Raw genomic sequence first — 23,414 nt, 5'->3', positions numbered from 1 at the left:
TCCTAGAGCTGACCCTGCCTGGGGCCGTGTTGGGGACCAAGTGGTTTCTCAGGATCCTTTTCATCCTCGCTGTCCAGGAACCTGTGCTATGGGACTGTTTCCCAACTGGCCAGCTTACACTTAACAAACCAGAAGCCAGAAATATCTGGCATGGGACACAGCCCTCCACCCTTTCTTTGCTTGAGAATGTGGATATTTACCTAAAGAAATGCTTTTTTTGGGGGGTAAAGAATTTCGGGCAGCCTGACAGCGCAACTGCTCGTGGCCAAAGCCACTGGAGCACGGCATAAACACGGCTGTGGAGTAGTTCCAGTAAATAAAGCAAATTCCTGCAACGTCCCATGCTCGAGACCTGGGTGGTGATGGCTGATGTTAACAGATGATGTTGCTCTGCTTGGCGTGAAGTCTTCCATCCTCATCTCCCTCCATGCGATGCTGGAGCACATCTGGGCAGCACCGTGCACTTAATTTCTAAGGGAATCTCAGCCCAGCCTGGTGTCTCCATCCTTCACCTGCTCCGGGGCAGAGCCCAGGCATGTCTGCGAGATGGTGGAATGGGGATCATGTTCTCCAGGGCAGTTGATCTGATGCTGCAGAGCATGCGAACTCTTCGTTTGCACAGACCTCTGCTGTGAAATATTTTCTAGCAGGAATGGATCCAAAATCCAAAAAAGTTAGTGGTGTTTGCGCTGGCCCCTGCAAGAGACTCCGGCTCCGCAAAGGTGTCTGCCAGGTCAGGGCTAAGCCCAGGAAAGGCTGTTCAGAGATCGCGATTCTCCAAAGCAGATAAGGAGTGGGAACCGAGTGTCTTTGTTTGCCATCACATTCCTCCCTGCCTCTGCTTCTGGAGGATATCCCTTCTCCATATCTCATTTCATCCTAAACATCCCAAAAGTCTCCCCTGGGAGGAGAGCAGCGTAACTGGATGCTAATGGCGCGCAGGCGCCTTGCTGCAAGGTGCTCGTGTGCCGCCGTGCTCCCCAAATGACAAAATGACATCCGTGGGTGATGGGAAACCCTCCCGGGCCCGCAGCTGAGCCTTGCTCCCGCGGAAGGACCGTACTCACCCACCCCTGGGCAGGGGATGCAGGGCACGGATGGGGCTGAGCCTGTCCCATCCCTCGGCCCATCTTGCAGAGGTCCTGGCCAAGGCATTTATGAAGGATCCCGTGCAATTCCCTCACACCCCTCGGGGTTTGGTTTCCCTGCCAGGCGGGGACGGCAGCAGTAGCTAAGCCGTTGGGTGTTCAGTGCCTGCACGGGTGGTTTTGCTGCTCTGCAGAGATTTCTGCCCAAAATGAGCCCTGCGGAGATTGGTGGAAAAAATACTCTTTTTTTTTTTCCATATTTTCAGCCCAATTGTAGCTATAGGTGCTGTTTTAGGCGTGATCCTGGCTGCACCTCGGCAGAGGGACTGCAATTCCTGTGCCATTTGGGGGCTCTTACGCTTTTTTCCTCATGCCTTTGAGCTGCCACCATCAGTGATGGGGTGGTCAAGGGCTGGCTTCCCTGCCAGCCCTCCCTTCCCAGCGAAGGGAGGATTTTTCCTCCTTTCCCAGCAGGACACTGGAGCAAAGACCAGCTCTGGCTCGTTTTGGCCCTTCTCACATCTCTGCTGCCAACATCGGGCAGCACACAGCTGTAGTTTTCTCTTCTGTTGGTTCCTCTGCATGAAAAAAACGGATGTGCTCTGCACAGAATAAGTGTACGTATATACATAAGTACAGCATCTACTGGAATATGCAATTATGTAGTACAAAATGTCTATTAAATATGTGTACACAGTTAAAAAATGAAGCCACCATGACTCACTCTGGTTAAAGGATAAATGACTGAACAACCAAAACATCTATAGTATAAACCATGGACGTACAGAGAGAGCAGGATAATAATTGTGCCGAGCCTTGGCCAACCCCAGGAGCTGGCAGGAGGCAGAAGAAATGGAGATGCTAGGATGAAACCCCAGCTGCTGGTAAGGCAGAAGCCAGACAAGCATCCTTGAATACCGGCCCTGAGGAGTTCAATAAAATCCACTGAAATACAGAAGAGCTCAGAGAAACTAAATGGTTATCTCAGAAGCGTGGATCGTATAGGAGCAATGATTATAGCAACGTGCAGAGACCTGGCTGCCAAATATCAAACGTGGAATCTGAGGACTTTGGCACCTATCCTTCAGTCTGAGCCTTTTAATGCTGCTTTTGGCTAGTGTGGATGGTTTTAGAAGGGTTTCAAAGCAGCTTTATATATATGTGTGTGTGTGTGTGTGTGTGTGTGTGTGTGTGTGTGTGTGTGTGTGTGTGTGTGTGTGTAAAGGCCTATCTGAGTGTATACAAACCTATATATAATACTCTCTAGGTATATTTTTAGTTGTGACTATTTCCCTTTTTCTAACATTCTGAGGAAGGAGCCAGATCATTTGCACATGGGGGCTGTAACTGCAGCCTTGATAGTGGAAAATCTGGGAGGAAAGAATTCAGATTATTAAACTCCAGGGGAAAAAACGCTTGGATATATACTGCTCGAATAGCTCATCGATTCGTGGGGCGGCTTTTCTCCGCTCACCGTCTTCCAGAGCAGCGAGTGGCTTTCAGGCCTCCCTCTCAACACTTTCTCTCTCTTTTTCATTAAGCTGGAGGTGCAACCCAAGTGCCTTCTCCAAGCATGTGAATGGAAAAAATGACAACAGGCTACCGAAACTCATCCTAACGTGCAACGTAGCTTCGGACAGTGGCAGTCAGGCAGCGGCTGCCCTGCCCTGGAGCCCTCCCGGTGCAGGCAGGGCAAGCCGTGCCCGGCGTTACAGGCTCTGAGCATTCCCAGTCCCCAGGACTGGGCATCTTGGGTGAAACCTGGGGGAAATGGGAGCTCCCCGTGCTGCTGTGCCTGGGGCAAAGTGGCCTGGCAGGAGTTTTGGTAGAAGGAGAGGGAGTTACTGTAAGGGCAGAGGTGATCATGGTGTTGACCTGAAGTGGTGAGTTGGCTTGGAGCTGCTCCTCTGCCCCAAGTCACGCTTGGTTCATGCCATTTTGCGGGTATTTAAAATGTGACTCACATGAGTCCAGGCAGGTTTGTTGCTGTGGATGGATTTATTGGGGCAAAGTAAGTGTGTTCAAACATGCAAAGAGTTTCCACAAATGAACGTGAGATGTATGTCCCTCAAATGTGGAAGCTCCCATCCCCATGTGTGGTCTTCTCATGCTGCACATGGATGTTTGTGGCAAACACAAACTGGAATCACATTGAGTTTGGGGGAAAAATGTTCTTAGAGGTCCAAGATCAGGGGGAAAAGGGGAAAAAAGTTCCTTCCATCTTTCATCTCCCCTCTCCCAATTGCTTTTCTTGATTGCTCCCCATCATCCCATGAGCCAGAGCTGCATCACTCCCTAAGGAAGGACTAAAGGACCCGTTCCCTCCTCCCACACGTGCACGGGAGGACACGCCAACCACCGCCCTCAGCTTTCCATCACCACCAGACGCTCCAGTACCGAAGCAGGAGAGGGAAAGGGGCCCGGGGGTTGTGCCTCCATGGGGCAGATGGCAGCAGCCGTGATGCTCCACGCAGCGAGTGCCGGGACTGCTGCCCCGCGCCGGCTTGTGTCTGCGGATTGCAAGTTTCCAGCTATGCAAAAAATGAAGCTTGAGAAGAACTGGCTGTGGAAGGAAAGGCCTGGGAATAAACATCCATTAGCCTTCAGAAGCCGTAAAAATAATAAATATAGCATTCCCGAGCTGGCTGAGGCCGGGGCTTCGTTGATGCTGCTGGGAAGGTGGCACGGCTGGGGAGTGGGTCCCTGACCGCGCCGGCAGCCGGATGGGCTTCAAGGGCTGCAGGTTTAGCGTTTGGGATGCTGGATGCTCTCTAGCTGCTCTCTCCCTCCTGAGCTCGTTTCTCGTGCTGTCCTGACCCTGCTTTGCAGCAAAGGGGTGCTGTGAAGCCCTGGTGCAGGGTTTGGCCCCCTTGAACCCCCCCTGTGCACAGTTCCCCGCTGCCCTCAGCAAGAGCTCATCCTTGCAAGCACCCCAGGGCTAAGCCCCGCTTCCAAGGGTGCCTGGAGGGGGGCAGCCCTGAGCCCCCATCCCCGCGGCTGCTCCAGGAACAGACATGACGTTTCCAGTCTGAGCACGGCCAAAAGGAAAAGGAGGAGGGAGAAGAGAGAAAAATCTGCTCGGTGGATTTAAAGCTATAATTGTGCTGATCTGGAAAAACAGTTAAAGGGTTTGCTATTTCCCTACTACTGCGAAAGGCTTTCTTGGCTGAAATTCTCCTGTGGTTTGGCCAGTACCCGAGCGCTTGGATTATTTTGGTGAAAGGGTACATAACTGCAAAGCATTCCTCCGGCGCGGGGATAATGTCTGCTCCCGGCTCTCCCTCTCACCGCGCCGGGGCTGGAGGCACAGGCTGGCCGCAGGGTGCGGGATGCTGTAGCAGCCCACCCCATCTCCCATGTTCAGGGGTTGTCCCTTTTTTGGCACAGTATGGCCTTTTTTTCCCAGACAATCTCGTAGACTCTGTAATTAGCATTGCTGGGCTCTTTGGGGCTGCTCGGCAGGTTGGTCTGTCCTTGCCTGGCACCTTCCCGGAGTGCCTCGGAGGACACGGGACATCTGACATCCCTGGAGCAGATATTCCTTGCCATAAAGCAGTGTGGTTATCACAGACTCAGGGGTCAGTTTGAATCAGCTGCAAGGTTAGGCCCTTTCATTTTTATTTTTTATTTTTTTTTTTTTAGAAAGCATTTGGTCTAATTGGAAAAATAGATGTGGTCTCGTATTACTCGCTGTAGGGCTTGCAGAAGAGAGGGGCTCGCAGGAGGATGTCCCTTTGCAGACAAACCCAGGCTGCACTCCGCTGACACGCTCTTTCAGCCTGCTACCAACCAAGAAGAGGAAGGAAAAGGTTTGCCGCCCTGTCCAGCAAAAAAGCAAAACTGTACTCAGTATTTTTTTCCGCAAGGGACCCAACGGGAGGCACGTACAGAGATGGGGATTGGGGCTGCACGACAAAGGCGGCAGCGGAGAGCAGCTGCCCCGCAGCTTCTGAGCTCCCCGGCATCCCAGCATCTCCATCTCGCCTTCCCCACCCCAAGGGCCTGAAAATTTCCTCGGCCCCAACCCTGCGGGTTTACCCCAGGCTTTCCAAACCGCCGCGGCAAGAGCAGCATTCCCTAACCCACCTTTGCTTACTGTGATGCACGGGTGGGCTTCCTCCTCTGAGGTGCACCAGGATTTTTAGGAAGAGCTGGAGGAAGCCCATCAAGCACAAGCTTCAGCAGCCAGGCCCTTGGTGCGCAGAGGAAAATTGTCTCCTTGGTGTTTTTTAAAGCATCCTCATTGCACCACAGCGTTAGCATCCAGGCGCAGCCCTAAGACCCAGCGCCCCTGCCACGGTGAGACCTGGGGAGGCTGGAGGTGGATGGACACCAGGCTCTGCTTGTGCCACCACAATACACGTGTGCTGCGAGATATCTATAGCCTCCTTTATGGAGATCTCTATGGAGGAAGGGGGTCTTGCTATTATTTAGGGCTGGGGGCTTGGTGCCCTGGTCTCAGAGCACCGAAGGGCAGCTGGATGGAGCTGTGATATTGGAGCCAGCGACCCAACAGTGCCTCCAACGCAGAAATACAGGGGTGGGGGAACCCCCCCAACACCGTTAGCTGGTGATAATGGGTGACTGGGGAAAACAAGAGGCACCTGGTGAGAGCTGGAGTCGCAGATCAACGTTTGCTTTGGAAACCTTCAGAAGAAAGCCAGAGATCTCACGAGTCCTGATGGACACGTGCAGCTTACAGAGAGCATCGACCAGCAACTCCAAACGCCGCAGTGGAAACCCACGGCCGGGCCAAGAATCACTGATGGACCTCGCCTGTAAACACCTCTTTATTACAATATCCCTAAGTAAAAGGGAAAAAATTACACCAGGAAAAATAAGAAAGTATCATTACTGCTGACCACAATATTCTGCGAGTTCCTCAGACATGTTTTGCAACACGCCCGTCATCTGCTATTTTAAGGAGCGCGCCGACGATTTTGCTTACTGCGACGTCTGTGTAATTGCTGCAGCGGCGCGCGGGGCTCGGACCCTGCTTGCCTTCGTGTCCTGGCGCTGGGTCCCCTCGGGGCTGTTCCCGTGACGTGGCCGCTCGGCGTGGGAGGAGATGGCCCGCCGGGTCCTGCCCGGCCACGGGAGGGGTTTGCAGACGCACTGTGGGAACGGGCTGTGTAATTAGGAGCATCCACTCCCGGCTCGACCCGGCACGCGGAACAGCTGGGTAAATTACAGTCGTGTTTATGTTTCGTTTTGCAATGAGCGGGTTTGTTATAAAGCAGGGAAAACATTGATCAGCCTTTAAAAAAACAACAGCCGAGGGTGCTTGTGCGCGTCGGTGGCAGATGGACAGCCTCTTGCAGGCACTTCCCGTGCAGGAGCAGGAGGGGACAGGAGGGAACAGGGATGGGGACAAAGCTCATGTCCAGGAGTGGGTCAGGGTCTGGACCTGGTTGCCTGCGCTGAGCACTGCGGGGTCAGTGGGACCCAAACCTCAAAGCAAGGATGCACTACATCTTGGGAGAGAAATCCCCTAAAACTCACCAAATGTGGGGATGGAGCACTGCACCTGCTCTGTCGTTAGTAGGTTGTCTATTAATTGGGGTAATATGGGGAGCGTAGGGAGACTTGGGAGTGAGCAAGAGGCTCTAACGCATCCATCGGGAATGCTTCTGCCCAGGGATGATTTATCAGGTATTCAATGGGCAAAACAGTCTTGCAAAGGGTGTAACGTTCCCCTGCAACCCCCGCTAAATAACGAGCCCGAATGGCTCGTTATGAGTCAGCCCAAAGCTGGGTGCTGGAGAAGAGCCCCGCCAGAGCTGTGTGAAGCATGTGGGCCCAGAAGCAGTGCTAGGGCTGGAGGGGATCCGGAACAGATCGGGATGAGGTGGTGTTACACGCAGGAGAGAAGGATGGGGATGAAACAGCAACAGCCACGGCCGGGAGGAGCATCCTCTCCTGGGTGGAAGCGCCCAGGGACGCTGTCCCTCGCCGAGGGTGACGGAAACCTGATACAGACGGTGCAAATACTTCCCCGCTGTAATCATCCTCTTCCTCCTCCTCCCCTGCCGCACACCCCAGCCTCGGCTCCCAGGTTGGGTGAAACATCCTGCTGCTGCCAGGTGGGAGAGCAAAGGTTTGCATCGCTCCTGGCTTTGTGCACTGTGCTTTTTCAAAACTGCTTGCTGAGTGTACCCAACTGATATTATTTAACATGCTGTTAACCCAGCACACATCAGGACGGCTTGTTGGTGCTCCCAGACCCAACGCCTCTTCTCGCTGCCAGCCTGCGCTCCTCTCCCAGATGCCCCAAGCTCCCTCCCTGGCTCCCCTTGGCCCGTGGGACCGCTCCGTAGAGAGATCAAAAAAATCAGCTCGTCATCTTCTGATCTCTCTGCTGCACCTCCCCGAGCTTTGGGCAGTGCTAAGGGATGGATCTGGGTTTAATAACACAATAGCCATCAACTCAAACTGCCTCTATGAGACCATGTTGGAGGTCACCCAGCGCTCGGCCACGGCTGCTTGTCCCAAGGATGTTTTTGCGGTGGCCCTTGGCCACCAACACACGGGTTTTGTCTGCTCGCAGTGAGCAGAACTGGCTGGAGCGGCAGTCTGCCCATTGCTGCCCATGCAAGGCAATGGGATCCTCACCATCAGCAGAGCCGTCCTGCATTGCCTGTGCTCTTCAGCAGAGCTGTCTCATGTTCAAAGATGAAAAAATGACCAGAGACTGGTAAAATGATTTGCTCGGGGCTGCACAGAAAGCTGCTGTCAGACTGAGGACTCATTTTCAGGTCCCACATCCTCCTGTGCCACCATCTCGTTGACTCCTCCGCCATTTCTGCCTCTCCTTGGACTCCCACGAGGTATTTTTTTCCACCATTGCCAATGTGGAGAAAAACATTTCAAAGTCCATTCCTCTGTCACGCTCCCTCCGAGGAGCCCCGATCCCATTTAAAGTTTTCCACAGCTGAACTCTCCCTTTCCTGAACCTCCTTAATCACTTCTTCATCCAGTTCCATCTTGAATAAATTAACTGCAAGTGAATTTGCCTTGCAGGAGATTAAGTGTCCCATTGATTGAAAAATCCTGTGAAAAGCATAGTTCCTTCTCCGTTCCTCCCTAATCCCTGCATTCCCAGATCACCAGCTAGACATACCTTCCTTTCCTGATTTCTTTCCATTTAATCAAAATATCTTAAGGCTCAAAATGAGCTTTGCAACCTCTCCGCAATGCACCCAGGAGCCTGCTGTGCCGGGGACGGGGGTTATTCCCTTAAAAAGTCAGGAATTTGCTGGATGAGGAAAGGCTGAGGGGTCTCTGGAGGACCCTTAGGTTGGGGTGTGGGATCATCATGCGTATGGGGCGAGGGGCTGAGCTACGTCTGGGCAAAGATGCTGGCAGGAGAAAGTGCGGGTAAAAGCCAACAGCACTTTAGGGGCAACAGGCAGAAATTAAAAATTATGCAATAGAGAATAATAAATGAAGATAAATAGAGACTAAATACACGAAGCAGAACCAGACCCAGGACTGTCGGAGGTGGTTTGATGGCGGTGGTACACTGCTCCGGGAGGGAATGCTGGGGACGGGCACATCCCTTCGGCTCAGTGCAGGAGCCTCTAGGTACATCCAAACGGCTGCGAATTTTTAAGCGATGAACTCTGCGACAAATTTCCCAGGGAAATGCTGGCTTCTCCATCGCCTGATGCCTTCAAATCAGGGACGGATGTTTTTCCTGGAGATGTGCTCCAGCCAAACATAATTTATTGGGTTCAGTACCGCAATAACTGGCACGAATTAATGTCTGTGACACAAGGAATTTCACCAGATAATGTTTTGACTAAGGGAAAAAAAATACCCCAATAATTCAATCAGTACCAAGCGGCTGTGACTCTAAGTGTTTTAGACACCGAAGCACGGCAGCGTTTCGGGTTTTACGTTGCCCTGTCGTGCTGCGCACGCCGCTTGTGTGTGTGTAACGAAATAATTTCAAACAGTACAAAAAAATGCAAATTAAGCTTGACACATCATTTTGATGTTTGCTGGGAGGCTTGCCCAGCCTGCAGCGACGGACACAGCCGTCCCCATCCCCATCCCGTCCCCAGCTGGGAAGCAGAACCCAGCACGGGTGCTTTGCTGGGCAAAGCAGAAATTGGGTTTCCACTCCCCTCACTGCACAGGCAGAGCAGAGGCTCCTCGGGTGTTTCCACCAACAGCCTGGTTTTCCTTTTTTTTTTTTTCCCCTGTTTTTTTCCCAGGATGAAAGTTAAAAATATGTCTTCAGACATGTTGCTCTGAGCGGTCTGCGCTTTTCACATCTAATCCCTTTTTTTTTTGCTTTTGTTTTCCCCATAAGGAGCGCATGAAAAGGAAGGCGAGGGCGGGCTTGTTTGGTTCTTATTTTCTTTTAAAGCTTCATTTATTAGCCAAGCCATGACGCAAGGGCCTGCCGCTTCGCTCTTTGCAGAGGGCTTTGCCTGTTTAGCATCAGGCCATGGCCGGGGCGGGAGCGGGGGGGGCATTGCAACCCTCCAGGGAGCACGAGGGGGGAGATTTAGGGTGACCCCAGGGTGCGTGGGGAGAGGGAGAGCTGGGACGGAGCAGGGGATGGCTCCTGGCTGCAGCAGGATGCTCCAAGTGGATTTGGGGGATTTGGGGGATTTGGGATGGGAGGTTTTTTTAAGGAAAAAAAAAAAAACCCAAAACATTTAGAGCGCAGGTTTACAAACCACAAAGTAAAGGCAGAGGTTTGTAAGCAACGTGTGAGCTGGCGAGTAGAGCAGCGTCTCTGACAGCTGACTTCGGGGAACACTTACAGCATCCCTGCAACCGGCACCTTTCAAACAGCTGGAAAAGCCTTTTCCCGAGCTGCCAAGTTTCCATGAGAATTTGACAGCTTCAGCTGATTAATCATTTAAATTTAACCGAAAAGGGAAAACAATGCCATTGTCTTTGAGAGACAAAAATTCTGGTTTCATGAGCTTCACAATTCCTCTGCATTCATGGCAGCGTCTGTAAATATTTGGGCTTTCTTTGAGCTTCCAGCCCTGACGTAGGGCTGGGGAATTGGGGGAATGGGTGGTTTGCCCTCGTCATCGCCTCACATTTGAAAGAGATGCTTTGACCTAATAACCGCTGCTCTTTGGGAATATTTATTAATGGGTAGTGTGATAATATTAATACGTGAATATTAATTAATGGGAAAGTCCCAGACAGGATTTCCTGCAGGGGGGGCACATCAAGGTGGAGCTGCTCTGAGAAGTTCATGTCAAATCCCATTTGTGTTAAACTCTTCTGTGGGAATTAAGAATTAAAAAATGAGAACATCACCTTCTGAGGTGTCTCAACCTTTATTTCTTTTCATCTAAACAAGGTCCTTTTCTCTCCCCCTCCCACATCCTTTCACTTCATTTCACATCTTCCACCTTCCCTCCCTCTCTGACCATGAGCAAACGGCCATCGCTAGTGCGGCAGAGGCAGAGGAACACGAGCAAACTCCTTGTACAGGTCAGGGAGAAGGTACCAGACTTCCCTGAGCTTCTGGATGCTACTGAGGACGGCTCCAGATGGTTATTATTTTCCCCTAATTAATCTCCTTGTTAGCAATGAAGCTGTAAGACAGGAAGTATTTCCATGAGAATCCTTAAACGCTGCTTAGATTTTGGAGCTTTTAATTTGGTGAGCAATTCCGTTTTATAGTGACGGAATAAAAGAATGAGTGTTTAATGTCTTTGTAGAAGCAGCATTTAAAAAAAAAAATGCCCATTTCTGGTCTAACAGGGAACATCTGTGCCGGGGACGGTTGCTTTGCCAGCTGCTGGGTAGGGCGGCGCGGAACAAAAGAGGTCCTGTTTATCTGGTGATCCGGCCTTGGACGGTTGCATCCACCGATAGGATTTTAAAAGCAAAAAAGCAATGGAGCAGATTTATTTTGGGCTAACACATTGGGAGCAGAAGACGCCAATAACTCGTGGTTCGGAGTATTTTTGAACTAGCCTGGAAGGAATGGTCAAATTCCTCAAGTCCTGCTCTCCTCCTCCTTTGGTTTGCTGTTTTGTACTATTCTGGTCAAGTCCACAAGAAGAAGTGAGAAAAATGCTTGCGGTGTCCCAGATACATCCTGACTAGTGGCCTGCACCCTTGGTGGGTGCATGTGTTTTTATCAGCTCCTCTTATTTTAAAGAACAGATAGATGCCCAACGTCCTCCTCCACTGCTGAGCTGGGGATCCTAACATACCGCTCCGGGCTGCTTGTAAGCAAACAACCCCAAGTTGGAGCAAAACTCCTGCAAATTCACTTTTTCAGCTTTTTAGTGGGGAAAATTCCTTGTGGATCCCAGTGTGAGCTGCCATCCCTGCTATACCAGCTCCTTGCTATTCCTTCGGGTATCGCTAGGCAGGACTCCTTCCTACGCATCTGTGTCCTGAAGACAATCCTGGCATGAAAAGGTTCCTACCTGAAGCAGCGGTGAGAAGGGATACCTCCGTTCCCCCCCTCCCCGGGGCCAGCCATGCCCACCACGGAACCTCAGACAGATGCTGAAGGTTTTGGTGCCGGTGCCGGCCGTGAGCCGAGGTGGTGATGGGGGTCCCCCGCTCCTCTCCGTGCCATCAGATGGTTTTGCAGACCTCGCTCGCTGCCAGACATTTGTTTGCCCCTCGTTGCATCTGATGGGCATTACTTCCAAGCGGCAGTGAGTCAGCATCCCTGCCTTATTGCTGCCTGCTGTCGTGGGAAGTCGAAATAGTGTTTTTGCTGCTTGCACCGAGTCAGGTTGGGGGAATGACAGTCTCCCCCCAGCAAGGGACCTTCTCCTGACACCTCCCGAACCACGAGCTGGGGACTAGGGCTGGGGAATCCTTTTTCCTGGGGTAGGGGGGGTTCCCACACCTCCCATCCAGCCTCTGGGCACTGACGGACCCCTCTTTCCCTCAGGCTGGTGGTGGGAGCTCCCTACGAAACCAACGGCCAGCAGAAGACGGGAGATGTCTACAAGTGCCCAGTGACCAGCGACACCCACAGCAACTGCACCAAACTCAACCTAGGTACCGCACACCCGCGGGGCAGCGAGGGGAACTGGGCGTTTTTAACACGGTGCTTTTTATCACCGCTTTAGTCTGTAAAGATGCACCCTGTTGCCTTGCCCTCATTGTCCGCAAAAGCGTGAGGACTGCATGTTTTAGGAGGGTTTTTAAATAAGGAATTATTTCAGGTGTTCACGTTACTCCTGGTGCTGAGCTTTAAGCAACGTTAGGGTAAAATCAAGCAAATCGGAATAAAGTAAAAAAGTCATTTATTTAATACAGCTTAAACTGGGTCACTAAATGATCAGGATAAACTTATCGATTGATAATGGTCCCACTAGCAAATACCTGACTGCACATGGCGGTGTCTCTATTCTCCGGGGGATGCTCGGACGATGTGCCCACCGCAGCAGGTTCCCTGGGCGCAGGCAAGTTTTGCTTCCAGCATCCAGCCTACCCCCGCGGCTTTGGTATTCGGGGAATTATCACCCAGCCCCACCACCCCTGGGCCCCATCACTGCCGTCGCAGCAGGAGAGACTCCGGGGGTGCTCCGGTCCTGCAGACATCCCAATCCCATCTCCCTGGATGGAGAGAGCGAGCTCTTTCTCAGGGTTACTCGGACTGGTCCAGCACCGACCATGCCAACAGCACAATATCGCGATATCGGGATGTGCCCTCCCCGGGTTCGGGCAGTGCAAAGCACGGGGGGGACAAGTCCCCTTTGCTGCCCAAAGTGGGACACCCGACGGGCACGTCCCTGTCTCAGCAGAGAACGTGAGAGCCGGGGATTTTCTCATGGTCCTGAGGAGCATCGTCTGGGGTTTGGGGCAAGGTCTGGGATTTTTCAGCACTGGAGCAGCTGTTCTCACTTTATTTTTCATCGTTATGAATCTGAACTGTCCTGGGTTTCTACCAGAGCTGATAAGAGAGGAGGAACTTTGGATCATCTGCAATATTTGATTGATTGGCTCCAAATCTTTTATTTTTTTTTAAACATTGTTTTCTTTTTTCCTTTTTTTTTTTGTTATTTGCTATGAGAACATCGAGATTCTTCAAGGAAACAAATCTCTTGTGTGTGTAAATTTGAATCTTGCTAAAAAGCAATCTTTTTTCCATTGAAAATGAGTTTCGAATGAAAAGATCGGTTCCATGAGCACATCCTATTTTATTTTTTTCCCAATTAACTCGTCTGGTTAGCACAATCCACTGAGGCCATTCGAGTAAAACCAGACGCAGAGGTGCCCTGTGGGGATGCCCAGCTGACAGCGAGCGTGCAGCAGAGATGACCGTAGCACGGAGAAGCACGAGCTGACGTGGGACCGGGGCTCTGCCCCTGCCCTTCCCACGCCGAGCGGGCAGTGGGTGCAGGAGCTGGCAGGGAGCACCCAGCTCCCCACCGCAGAGCTGCGGTCGCAGGGTGTAGCGTACCTGGGTACCAGAGCAGGACAGCGGGGTGTCAGCATCTGCAGCCGGCATCCTGGAGGATTTATAACACGGGCTAAAGCCCCTTTTTCTCTGGCTTTGCTGTAGCGTACATGCAGACAGCGGGTCGGAGCAAGCTGAGGGTGCATGGGTGAGAGCCGGGGCTGCAGCCGGCTGGTCTGCAGCGATGAAGCGAGAGGTTGCCGGAGGCTGCTCGGCATCGGGCTGAGCTCCCTTGAGCTCCGGGTTGTGGATCTCAGTTTCTGAGCCTCCCCTCAATTTAAACCTCAGCAAGAAACTTCCAGAGGCCACAGGCAATGAAACCAACCCGTCGATTTTACCATTAATTGCTCAATTTCCTCCTTCTCGGTTTGCTTCTCAGGCAAAACTGCAAAGGGGGAGCCCTGGGTCGCGGGGGGCTGCATTGCCCCCTGAAGTGAAGGAATGGCTGGGTTAGGCAGTGTTTGTGTCACAGCTAAATGATATTGGCGTTAACAGAAAGACAGGGCTGCCCTGGGGGCTGTTCCCAGTTTCTGGGCTGTGACATGGGAAACGAAAGCAATGGACAAAGATAAATCAGCCAGTAAACGCCTGCTGGCCCTGCAATAAAAGATGAGATGCTCGAGCCGCTCAGAGGGGTTTCTTCCTAAAGACTGAGTACGTAAGAGATGCTGTCTCTGACTCACAGCTTCATTCCCTAGAAGATTTTTCTCTTTCTTGGTTGTGGCATTTAAGAAAAAAAAACAGTTCTTATCTTGACAACTGCTTCCAAAAAAAAGCAAAAGCACCAAGTCTGCAGCGTAAGCAGGCAGAGACAGCTCTCCTCCGGCGTTCAGCTGGGTTCCCTTTTGCTCCAGAGATGCCGGGGAGCACCGCGGGGACGTGGGCTGGGTGCCCGGCATCCCTGCCCGGCGGCTGTCCCTAACTGCATCCTCTCTCTGAAGGACGGGTAACACTCTCCAACGTCTCCGAGCGGAAGGACAACATGCGCCTCGGCCTCAGCCTGGCTACCAACCCCAAGGACAACAGCTTTCTGGTGAGGAACGGGGGCTTCGGCACAGCCTGGCCTCGCCGCACGGGGAGGTGTCTGCAGGGTGCATGTACATCGGCGTGTAAAGGCATGCAAAAACCAATGCACGTACATAAGCATGTAAAGGCATGCAAATACGCCTCTCTCTGTATTTATATATATGCTGCATGCACTGCGGGGCTCAGAAACCACACGCGCCCTCATCTTCTGTGGGGAAAATATGCCAAAGGAGAGGACAGCCTTGGGAAGCAATGATTTAAAAGTGGCAGTTTTCAACCCATCCCTGATGCTGAATTTTTCCCCCCAGGCCTGCAGCCCACTCTGGTCCCACGAGTGCGGGAGCTCCTACTACACCACGGGCATGTGCTCCCGGGTCAACTCCAACTTCAGGTTCTCCAAGACGGTGGCTCCGGCTCTGCAGAGTACGAGAAACAATATCTGCCCTGCGGCTCTAACCCCGCCTTTGAAGTCAGAGGGAATTTCTGTTCTCTAATCGCTTCAGTCCCATTGAGAAAACAAAGCGATGTCAGTGTTTAAGCGAAGGCAAGAGAGCAGAGGAAATGGCTGCAGGGAAGTGATTCAAAGGGGGTTACGTACACAGACATCTGGTAAACATTTTCCTTTTGACTGACACCCCGGGAAGACAAAAAATACCTTATTCTTCCAAAACCCAAAATAAAAGTATCCAGAATATTTTATCAGAACAACTAGGAAGGCAAAATAGGGAAAGAATTCAGAACTTGGCCACACAAAACAAAGAGCTCATTGACTGAAAGCTAAGTATTTTGGCCTAAATTTGTAAATTTGGATACGTGATTTTATTTTGAGGCCTTAAATAAGCTTCCTGGCTTTCCCGTAGGTGGTAAGAAATTGCAGAAGCCTGTCCTGCACCGTCGGGGCTCCCAGAAGCTCCTTGCCCCAGCCGGGTGTGGGATGCGATGCCCCAGCTCCATCACCCGTTCGGTGTCGATTAATTCTCACGGTGTAGAGCAGGGCACAGGAAAACGGGACTTTTTGGGGGGCAGAGGCAGTAAAGGCAGAGCCCACCGCCAAATTCTCAGCGTCGCTTCCCTCTTTAGGGCCAGGAGATGCTTTTAGCCCTCGCTGCAAAGGGTAATTGGTTTTTTAGAGAGAAGGGGGTTAACGAGCAGAGCGTTATCGTTTAGCGAGTGGGATGTGGGAGGTTGGCTCCTCTCCCTGGGTCCCGGGGTGAGCAGGGGATCGAGATGGTGGCCCGCAGCTGAGGACCACGGTGATGGAGTGACCCACGTGTGACTCCAGTCTATGGATGCGCTCACCCATAAATGCCTCCAGTAGGCGAAAAGGGCAGCCGATAAATATCTGTCACTGGAAAATTCAGCATCGTCTGGTTTTCTGCAACTTTTCTCAATAACGTTATAAAATATAAGCAAGATAGAGAGATGACGCTGAGCAATTTTCCCCGCTGAAAACCAGTCAGCTGGCTAAATCCTTCGCGGCTCGTACTGCGGAGCCAAGCCCTGGGGTCCTCGCTGGGGTTTTTGGCTGCCTCGTCGCTGAGGATTTAATGGGAAGGGGAGGAAATACCCGACGTGCGTTATATGGCAAGTACAGGCAGGGCTGAGGAGTGACTCAGGGGCAAAGCATGGCTCTGTGGGAGGAACAGAGGCCGGATCCTGCCTGCAGCAGGCCACTCTTTGAAGTATGCAACTATATTAGACCGGATAAAGGTCCAAATCTGAATCAGAAAAGATACCGCTGAGTGTTATTCTTAGAAAGTTATCCACTCTTTTCTCGGCAGAGAGGATGCTTGTGGCTTCTCTCTACCTTGCTGAACCCCAAAGGTCTTTATGAATGATTGAAATAAGATTTTTTTCAAGCAAATCATAAGAGCAAGTACCTGACTATGAAGAATGAAGCCATAAATCTCCCCTTTGCAAGTGTTGCCAAGGTCTTTCAATAACACACTGTGTATTTTTCACAGGATGCCAGACGTACATGGACATAATCATAGTTCTGGATGGATCAAACAGCATATATCCTTGGGTTGAAGTTCAGCACTTCCTGATAAACATCTTGAAAAAATTTTATATTGGCCCCGGCCAGATACAAGTAAGCCCCTGCACAACTTGCGCGTCCCCCCACGTCATGCAGGGTCCCCTGGCCGTGCTCACGGGGCCCTTTTCAACGTCCCTTTTCTGCCAAGATGCTGTAATTTGGTGCTGCGCTTTTGCAAAATAAACTTTCAGTGTACGGATTTTAAAGCTGAGCCCCGTGGAAAGAACGCTCACATTAATGTCCCTAAGCGAGCTATGGGGAGAGCTGCATCCCACACCCCAACCGGGCACGGGGGGGGAAGAAATCATATGGAAATACAGAAGTATCACCCTGTGCCGAGGCAGCTTGTTGCAGCTGTGAAGAGCTCTCCATCCTCTTCCTATTAATAATCGTGGGCTGATTTGGGCAGGGATTTGTGCAGGGATATCCTCAACAATTTGCACAAATAACCCCCTGTTTGGTCCCATCTAGAGATGCTGTGGGTCCGCGGTGGGGCACAGCACCTCTGCGTCACCCCAAACCTTTATGGCAGGGCAGGGGCGGCCGCGCACGGGTGAGAGCTGGCAGAGAATAGAAATAACATTGAGCATTATCAATGGTCCCATAGAGGGAAAACTGGAGCAACTGGGGACAAAGTGATTGATTTTTAATGGTGGCTGTTATTTCGTGCTCGTTGTGTCGCAGGCCCTCGCTACGCAGAGGGTTGTTGGCATCCTTTGTGATATTTCTTTAATCCCTAGGTCGGAGTTGTTCAGTACGGAGAAGATGTTGTCCATGAGTTTCATTTAAATGACTACAGGTCTGTAAAAGATGTGGTAGCAGCTGCCAGTCACATAGAGCAAAGAGGAGGTACAGAAACCAGGACCGCCTATGGGATAGAGTTTGCTCGGTAAAAATCGCTCACCTTCCTGTTCATTCTGATAACAAGTTTAAAATCACCATTTATTTTTCTTCCCTCTTTCCCCCTTCGCTTTTCCTTGCTGCTCAGAAAGCAGGGGATACCGCCAGGCTAAAAATGCTTTTGCAGAAAGGCTCAGTCCTCAATTAACGCTTTGCAAATGATGCTTTGCAAAACTGCGCCGTCCTTGGTTGCAGCTGGACCAGAAGGCGGGCGCAGAGGCAGACTCTGAAAATGTATCTTCTTCCTGAAAACACCCAGAGCTGAGCTTTCAGCCCCCAAACACAACCCCCACGTCTGCCCCAGGCACCGTAGCTCTTCTGCAGACCCCCGTCGGGTACCTGGGAGCTCGGTACAGCCGCGACCCACAGCTCCGTCTCCTCCGTTATCCGGGACAAGTGCCTGCTCCTGCACTTTTTTGCCACAGCCCAACCGGTATTCCTGCCGCAGATTTAGGGCATTTTGCTGAATTAAAGGCTCCTCTCCTGCAAGGAGCCAGCTCCATCGGTGGAAAAATCCCCTTTTAAAGTCCTAAAATGTTTCCTGAGAGTCCTGCACCCGATTGCACCTCCCCAAGGGCTAGCAGCCCACCGAACACCGCTCGGTGCTTTACGATGCGGGCAATCGGGCGCGCGCCTCGGCAGCCGCGGCGGTTTTTGGCGAGCGCGCGGCGGTGGGAGCCGCGACCCGCCTGGCGAGGCTGAGCAGCCCAGGGCATCTCTTCAATTGCAGCTCGGAAGCGTTTCAGAAAGGTGGCCGGAAAGGGGCAAAGAGAGTAATGATTGTAATCACAGATGGAGAGTCGCACGACAGCCCAGACCTGGAGAAGGTGATTGAGGACAGCGAGAAGGACAACGTCACCAGATACGCGGTGGCAGTAAGTTGGGGGGGGGGATGACACTTTCAGCAGCGTAGGGCTGCAAAAGCCGTGCAGAGCTCGACGGTGCCCCACGCACCCCAATGCAACGGGGCTGGCAGTGCAGCCCACCTCCACCGCTCCCGGCGCGTTTGCAGGGGTCTTTGTTGCTGGTCCTGCTTTTGCAGGAGGCGGTGGGATGCTCAGCTCTGGATTTGGCTGCCGGAGCAGGTGCCATGGCCGGGGAGAGGCAGGACCCTTGCGCTGGGCACCCGAATTGCATGAGGGGTGCCCAGCCTGGGCTGCCTGGAAGAATTACAGCGGCTCCTTGCTTCTCGGTTTGCTCCCGCAATGGGGTGTCAGATGCCAAGGCTGTCGGGCTCCTTCCATCTGGACACCCCTCAGGTGCTTTGGGACGGCTCTATCCATTGTGTGCAAACCCCTGAGTCTTGTATTTCTATTTTAAACTTAGGTATTGGGTTATTATAACAGAAGAGGAATCAATCCCGAAGCCTTTCTGAACGAGATAAAATTTATAGCAAGCGACCCGGATGACAAGCATTTCTTTAATGTCACGGATGAAGCAGCACTCAAAGACATTGTGGACGCGCTGGGGGAAAGGATATTTAGCTTGGAAGGTGAGTGATGCCCCTTCCCACCACATCCCGTCCGGCCAGGCTGTAGCAGGTTGCTTCAGATGTGCTGTCGGTCCTCGGTTTGCTGAATTTGAATGGGTCACACCAGGGGTTTCCCTAATATCTGTTTGATACAGAACCTAAAATCATACTTTGAATATCTTCATATATAAAGAAATGTCTTTGTTTTGAGCGGTTTGCATCCCTCAAGCGTGAGGAGCACAGATCCCCTCTCCTCCAAAGGACACCCCTCGTTCCGGCCACCGGTATTTACAGAGCTGTGGTGGCTCTGTCATTTATAGCAAACCTTTGCAATTTGGTATGGGGATCATCTGGGTGTCAGCATCTTTCTCACCCATCAAACTTCTTTCAAACCCAGCCGGGCTATAAACAGGCAAAAACCACACACCGGCTGCCAGGGACTCCCTGGGGTGACAGACATTGCGGGGTTATGGGAATAATGTGGGGTTTTATGGTTTATTGGCTGAAATTAAATATCAGGAAATATTTTTGTTCTAAATGACTGTGCTTCTGTCCGCCTTGTGACAAGTTTGTTGGTCTCCAAAACTAAATTTATCTAAATTTCATAGGAAAAGTGCATCCTGGGACGAACAATTGAAATAGAAGATAGAGGGCTTTCACTGAAAATTAAACATCTCAGGGGTTGGGGGAATTTTGGTCAAAGCAGCTCACAAACTCCCCACCAGTTTGCCAGTTGCCTTGGTCCAGCCAGCCCAACACGTCTTTGTGGAAGAAAGCTTCCCTGGGTGAGAAGCTTCACCTGGTTGCAATTATGAAGCAAAATCCTCTAAATCCACACTTTTGTGTGATCTTGCAGCTAGGAAAGGAGAGAAGCGCACCGCGGCAGAGCTCCCAGTACCTATTAGCAGCACGAGTTTGTGTAATTGTGCTGATTTAGGGAGAAACAGGCTCATTCGTGGCAACTGAGGTCCTTTGTGCTCCAGGTGGGGTAGAGGTGGACGCTCATCCCACCCCGACCCACCGCAGCACCGCTCAGCCCCTCCAGGAAAGCAAAGTTCTCCATTAAATACAAATTCCCCCCTGGTTTTTTGCTTTTTTTTTTTTTTAAAGGAACCAACAAGAATGAAATCTCCTTTGGCCTGGAAATGTCCCAGACTGGATTTTCATCGCATGTTGTGGAAGTAAGAGAGTAAATGTGGGATTTTTGGCTCCTGCCGGTGCAAGCAGGCGCCCCGTGCTTTTTATCATCACCGGCAGCTAGAAGTTGCAATTTTGGGCAAGTTATTAATCATGAAGCTCAATTGCTAACACGAGCATAAGGAAGAAAACGCTGTCGGTGCTGGTTTATCCCATGGGGAAGGGAGCTGCTTGGAGACCAGTGCCTTCCTTAGGACCAGCCTGCAGCAGCTTCTCCCGCTGCCACGACCTCTTGGAAAGGACGTGCTGGGATGTGCCCTGGAGGAAGGCGCTTGTGGGTGGTGGGGTACAGAGGATGGTCAGTCCCCTTCCACCCATGGGCTCTGCGGGCTGGCAGGTCCAAGCGAAAAGCCAGCAGGGATTTCTGCTCGGGGTTTTCCTGGGGAGGAAAAGCACGCTGAAAAGATATGAATGGGGTGGAAATGTCATTCCAGCATATTTAAAAATCTCCATCTTTCCAGGTGTGCTTTGCAGAATGGTTTGCCTGACTTTTTTCTTTTTTTTCTTTCTTTTTTTTTTTAATTGTCCATTTGTGAGATTCCTCCCCTTTTCTGTAAAACGTGTCATTTGCTGTTTTTCTCTTCTGCACTCTGCAACCTCCAATAAGCGTATAATCTAGGAGCTGGGCTTTTAGGGACCCCCATATGTGTTCTCACACAAAACCAGCCCATCGGGTCCCCTCGTCCATCTCAGCATGAATCGACTTTGCCCGTATGGGCAATGAGGGGGAGAATTGCCTCCACTTGGCAAGAAATACCCTCAAACTACTCCTGCTCTCCTGCAGGATGGGATCTTGCTGGGGGCAGTGGGTGCCTACGACTGGAACGGAGCCGTCCTGAAGGAAACCAGCAGCGGGAAGGTCATTCCCCTGCGGGAATCTTATCTCCAGGAGTTCCCGGAGGAGCTGAAAAATCATGGAGCGTATTTAGGTAAGAAAGCTGAATGAGGCTCTTCTGCCAGGGCTGAATTCATGATTTTATGCTTAATAAGAGGAAGCACAACATACTTCTCAAATGACTAATAGCAGCCAGCGCTCCTAGCATAGGCGGTACCGTGCCCGGCTGTTTGCGAGCTCCTGTCGGTGCGAGACCTGTGTACCCCTTGCTCAGGGATGCAGCGTACGTGCGCATCTTCACCCGGGAAGAGTCCAGTGTCAACCAGGACGTGCAGCACAAAAGTGATTTAAATGCAGCAGTAGCTCAGCCACTGGCCAGCCCGAGTCATCTACAGCGCTTACTGGAATGGTTTAAAAAGCACTGATGAAATTTCATGCCTCGGGAGGAAATACCTGCTGGGTTAATCCGTTCCATGTGCGGCTGTTGAAGCTCCGGAGTAAAAATATCAGCCTGGTTTGCAAAATGAAGCCTCTCTCCGGAGATGTGCGTGCCAGGCCGAGCTGCCCCGTGGCAGGGAGCGGGGTGGGATGCTGCGGGGTCGCCTGCCAGCGTGTCGGGGCTCTTCCCTCCACTGGGGACCTGAACAGCCCCTGGACATGAGGGTCATCTCTTGGGGTGACAGCAGAGTGTCCCCCGGGCTCGGCTGCGAGCACCTGGAGCAGGGACGGCTGTGGCTGTGCAAGGGGTACCCATGACAGTATGTGGGAGCTCAGCTGGGCTCTGTCTTTCCCATTGCCTGGAGGAAGAAATCCAGAAATATTAGGGAAACACGGGTGCATCCTGCTGCGGAGCAGCCCGGCTTGCCCAGTGCCGGGACCTGGGGGTTTCAAGGCTGATTTTTGGCTTAGGAATATCCCCCCAGGAGGGGAATATTTAGGGAAACAGAGACCCCAGGTAAGGCCAATGCCCAGGGAAAGGGGTCTGTAAACCCCGGTAATCCCTGGAGATACTCAAAATTTGACTGGATGTGATCCTGAGTGATCTGATCCAGCTTCATGGTTGGCCATGCTTTGAGTTTCTCATAATTTAAGTAGCATTTAAAACGGACTGTGAACGTGCAGGAACCTGGAGCTGGGTTTGAAAAATAGGATTTTGCAGCCCCAGTGTTATATTCCTACATAAGCATATCTGCAACCACGGGCAAGTGCCGCAGCCCCGCGTGCGATGTGTGGTGTCGGTGATCCTGGCGCAGAAAATAACCCGTCTGGGTAGGAAAGAGGGATTGCTCAGGGTCATTCGCTTACTCAGGGTTATTTCCATAAGGACTCGTGAGCAACGGTCTTGACGGATTCATGGCTTTTATTGGACTGTGAATGTTAGCATCAAGCATCAGCAAAGTCTTTCACGCTTGGTGTCGGACGCGGTGTTGCCGGGGTCTTGAAGGAGTGGTGCGGCGGGCGCCGCAGCCTCCCGGCGTGCAGGCACCTTGCTAGCGTTTGTTTAACTTGATGTGAGCCATGAAGTAAAACACTTATCAGGACGGGAACTGGACTCACCTTCGATGAAAGAAGGGTTTTGCACCGGCTTTGCCGGCTGCGTTAAGCCGTGCCAAAACTCTTGGCACAGCTGGGCTGCTCCGGGTGTAGGTAGGACCTGAGCAGGTGGCTCAAAGCCCAGGGTCAGGGCGCTGGGGTTTATTTGAATGCCTTTATCTTTGAAGAAATCTGGGTTTCTAGCTTCCCGATCTGGGAGGTGGCCAGAGTTGTGTCAGCAGCTGGGGCCTAATGGAAAGCAGATTACCGGGAGCAGGCAGGGAGCCGCTCGGCCGTGCTCACCCCGCGCCCGCTCCCCCTTCCAGGTTACACCGTCTCCTCCGTCATATCCACCAAGCACGAGCGGATTTATGTCGCGGGAGCGCCCAGGTTCAACCACACTGGGAAAGTCATCATTTTCAGCATGCACAACAACCGAAACCTCACCATCCACCAGGCGCTGAAGGGAGAGCAGGTAACGCCGGGGCACACGCTGCCAAGGATGCTGCACTGATTTTTCCACGTGGCACGCATGCTCCTCCATCAACCCTCCCCCTTCATTTTGCAAATTGTTCTGTTTAAATGGCTCAGCAGTGCAGCACATCCACGAGCAGCTGGGGATGCCCTGGCTGTCGCTGCACCCGCAGCTCCGAACCGCGTGGCTGTAGCAGGGACAGGGCTTGAAATGTCCCTGCGGTCCCCAACGGGGAGGGTGGCAGTGCCCCTGCATGCCGGGAGCATCGCTCCCATCCCCTCCTCTGTCTCCTCCAGATCGGCTCCTACTACGGCAGCGAGATCAACTCCCTCGACGTCAACGGCGACGGCGTCACCGACGTTTTGCTGGTGGGAGCCCCCATGTATTTCAGCGAGGGCAGGGAGAGGGGGAAGGTCTATGTCTACACCCTGCGGGAGGT

At 52.1% G+C, this 23,414-nt stretch overlaps 1 protein-coding gene across 2 annotated transcripts in view; it reads left to right on the top strand.

Moving 5' to 3' along the window:
- The window catches only part of ITGA11 (integrin subunit alpha 11), a 49,098-nt gene that overhangs the window by 9,328 nt on the left and 16,356 nt on the right, over window positions 1–23,414 (top strand). For both annotated transcript variants that reach the window (XM_050903497.1, XM_050903496.1), the window contains exons 3-13: window positions 11,986–12,095; window positions 14,442–14,533; window positions 14,835–14,949; window positions 16,491–16,618; window positions 17,305–17,453; window positions 18,195–18,339; window positions 18,791–18,956; window positions 20,046–20,116; window positions 20,917–21,061; window positions 22,827–22,975; window positions 23,272–23,412. In XM_050903497.1, coding sequence (XP_050759454.1) covers window positions 11,986–12,095; window positions 14,442–14,533; window positions 14,835–14,949; window positions 16,491–16,618; window positions 17,305–17,453; window positions 18,195–18,339; window positions 18,791–18,956; window positions 20,046–20,116; window positions 20,917–21,061; window positions 22,827–22,975; window positions 23,272–23,412 — 1,411 coding nt within the window. The remainder of the gene's footprint in view (window positions 1–11,985; window positions 12,096–14,441; window positions 14,534–14,834; window positions 14,950–16,490; window positions 16,619–17,304; window positions 17,454–18,194; window positions 18,340–18,790; window positions 18,957–20,045; window positions 20,117–20,916; window positions 21,062–22,826; window positions 22,976–23,271; window positions 23,413–23,414) is intronic.

The sequence above is a fragment of the Gymnogyps californianus genome, chromosome 11 (assembly GCF_018139145.2).
Source record: "Gymnogyps californianus isolate 813 chromosome 11, ASM1813914v2, whole genome shotgun sequence".
Classification (NCBI taxonomy): Eukaryota; Metazoa; Chordata; class Aves; order Accipitriformes; family Cathartidae; genus Gymnogyps; species Gymnogyps californianus.
This window is presented reverse-complemented; position numbering and strand designations above follow the sequence as displayed.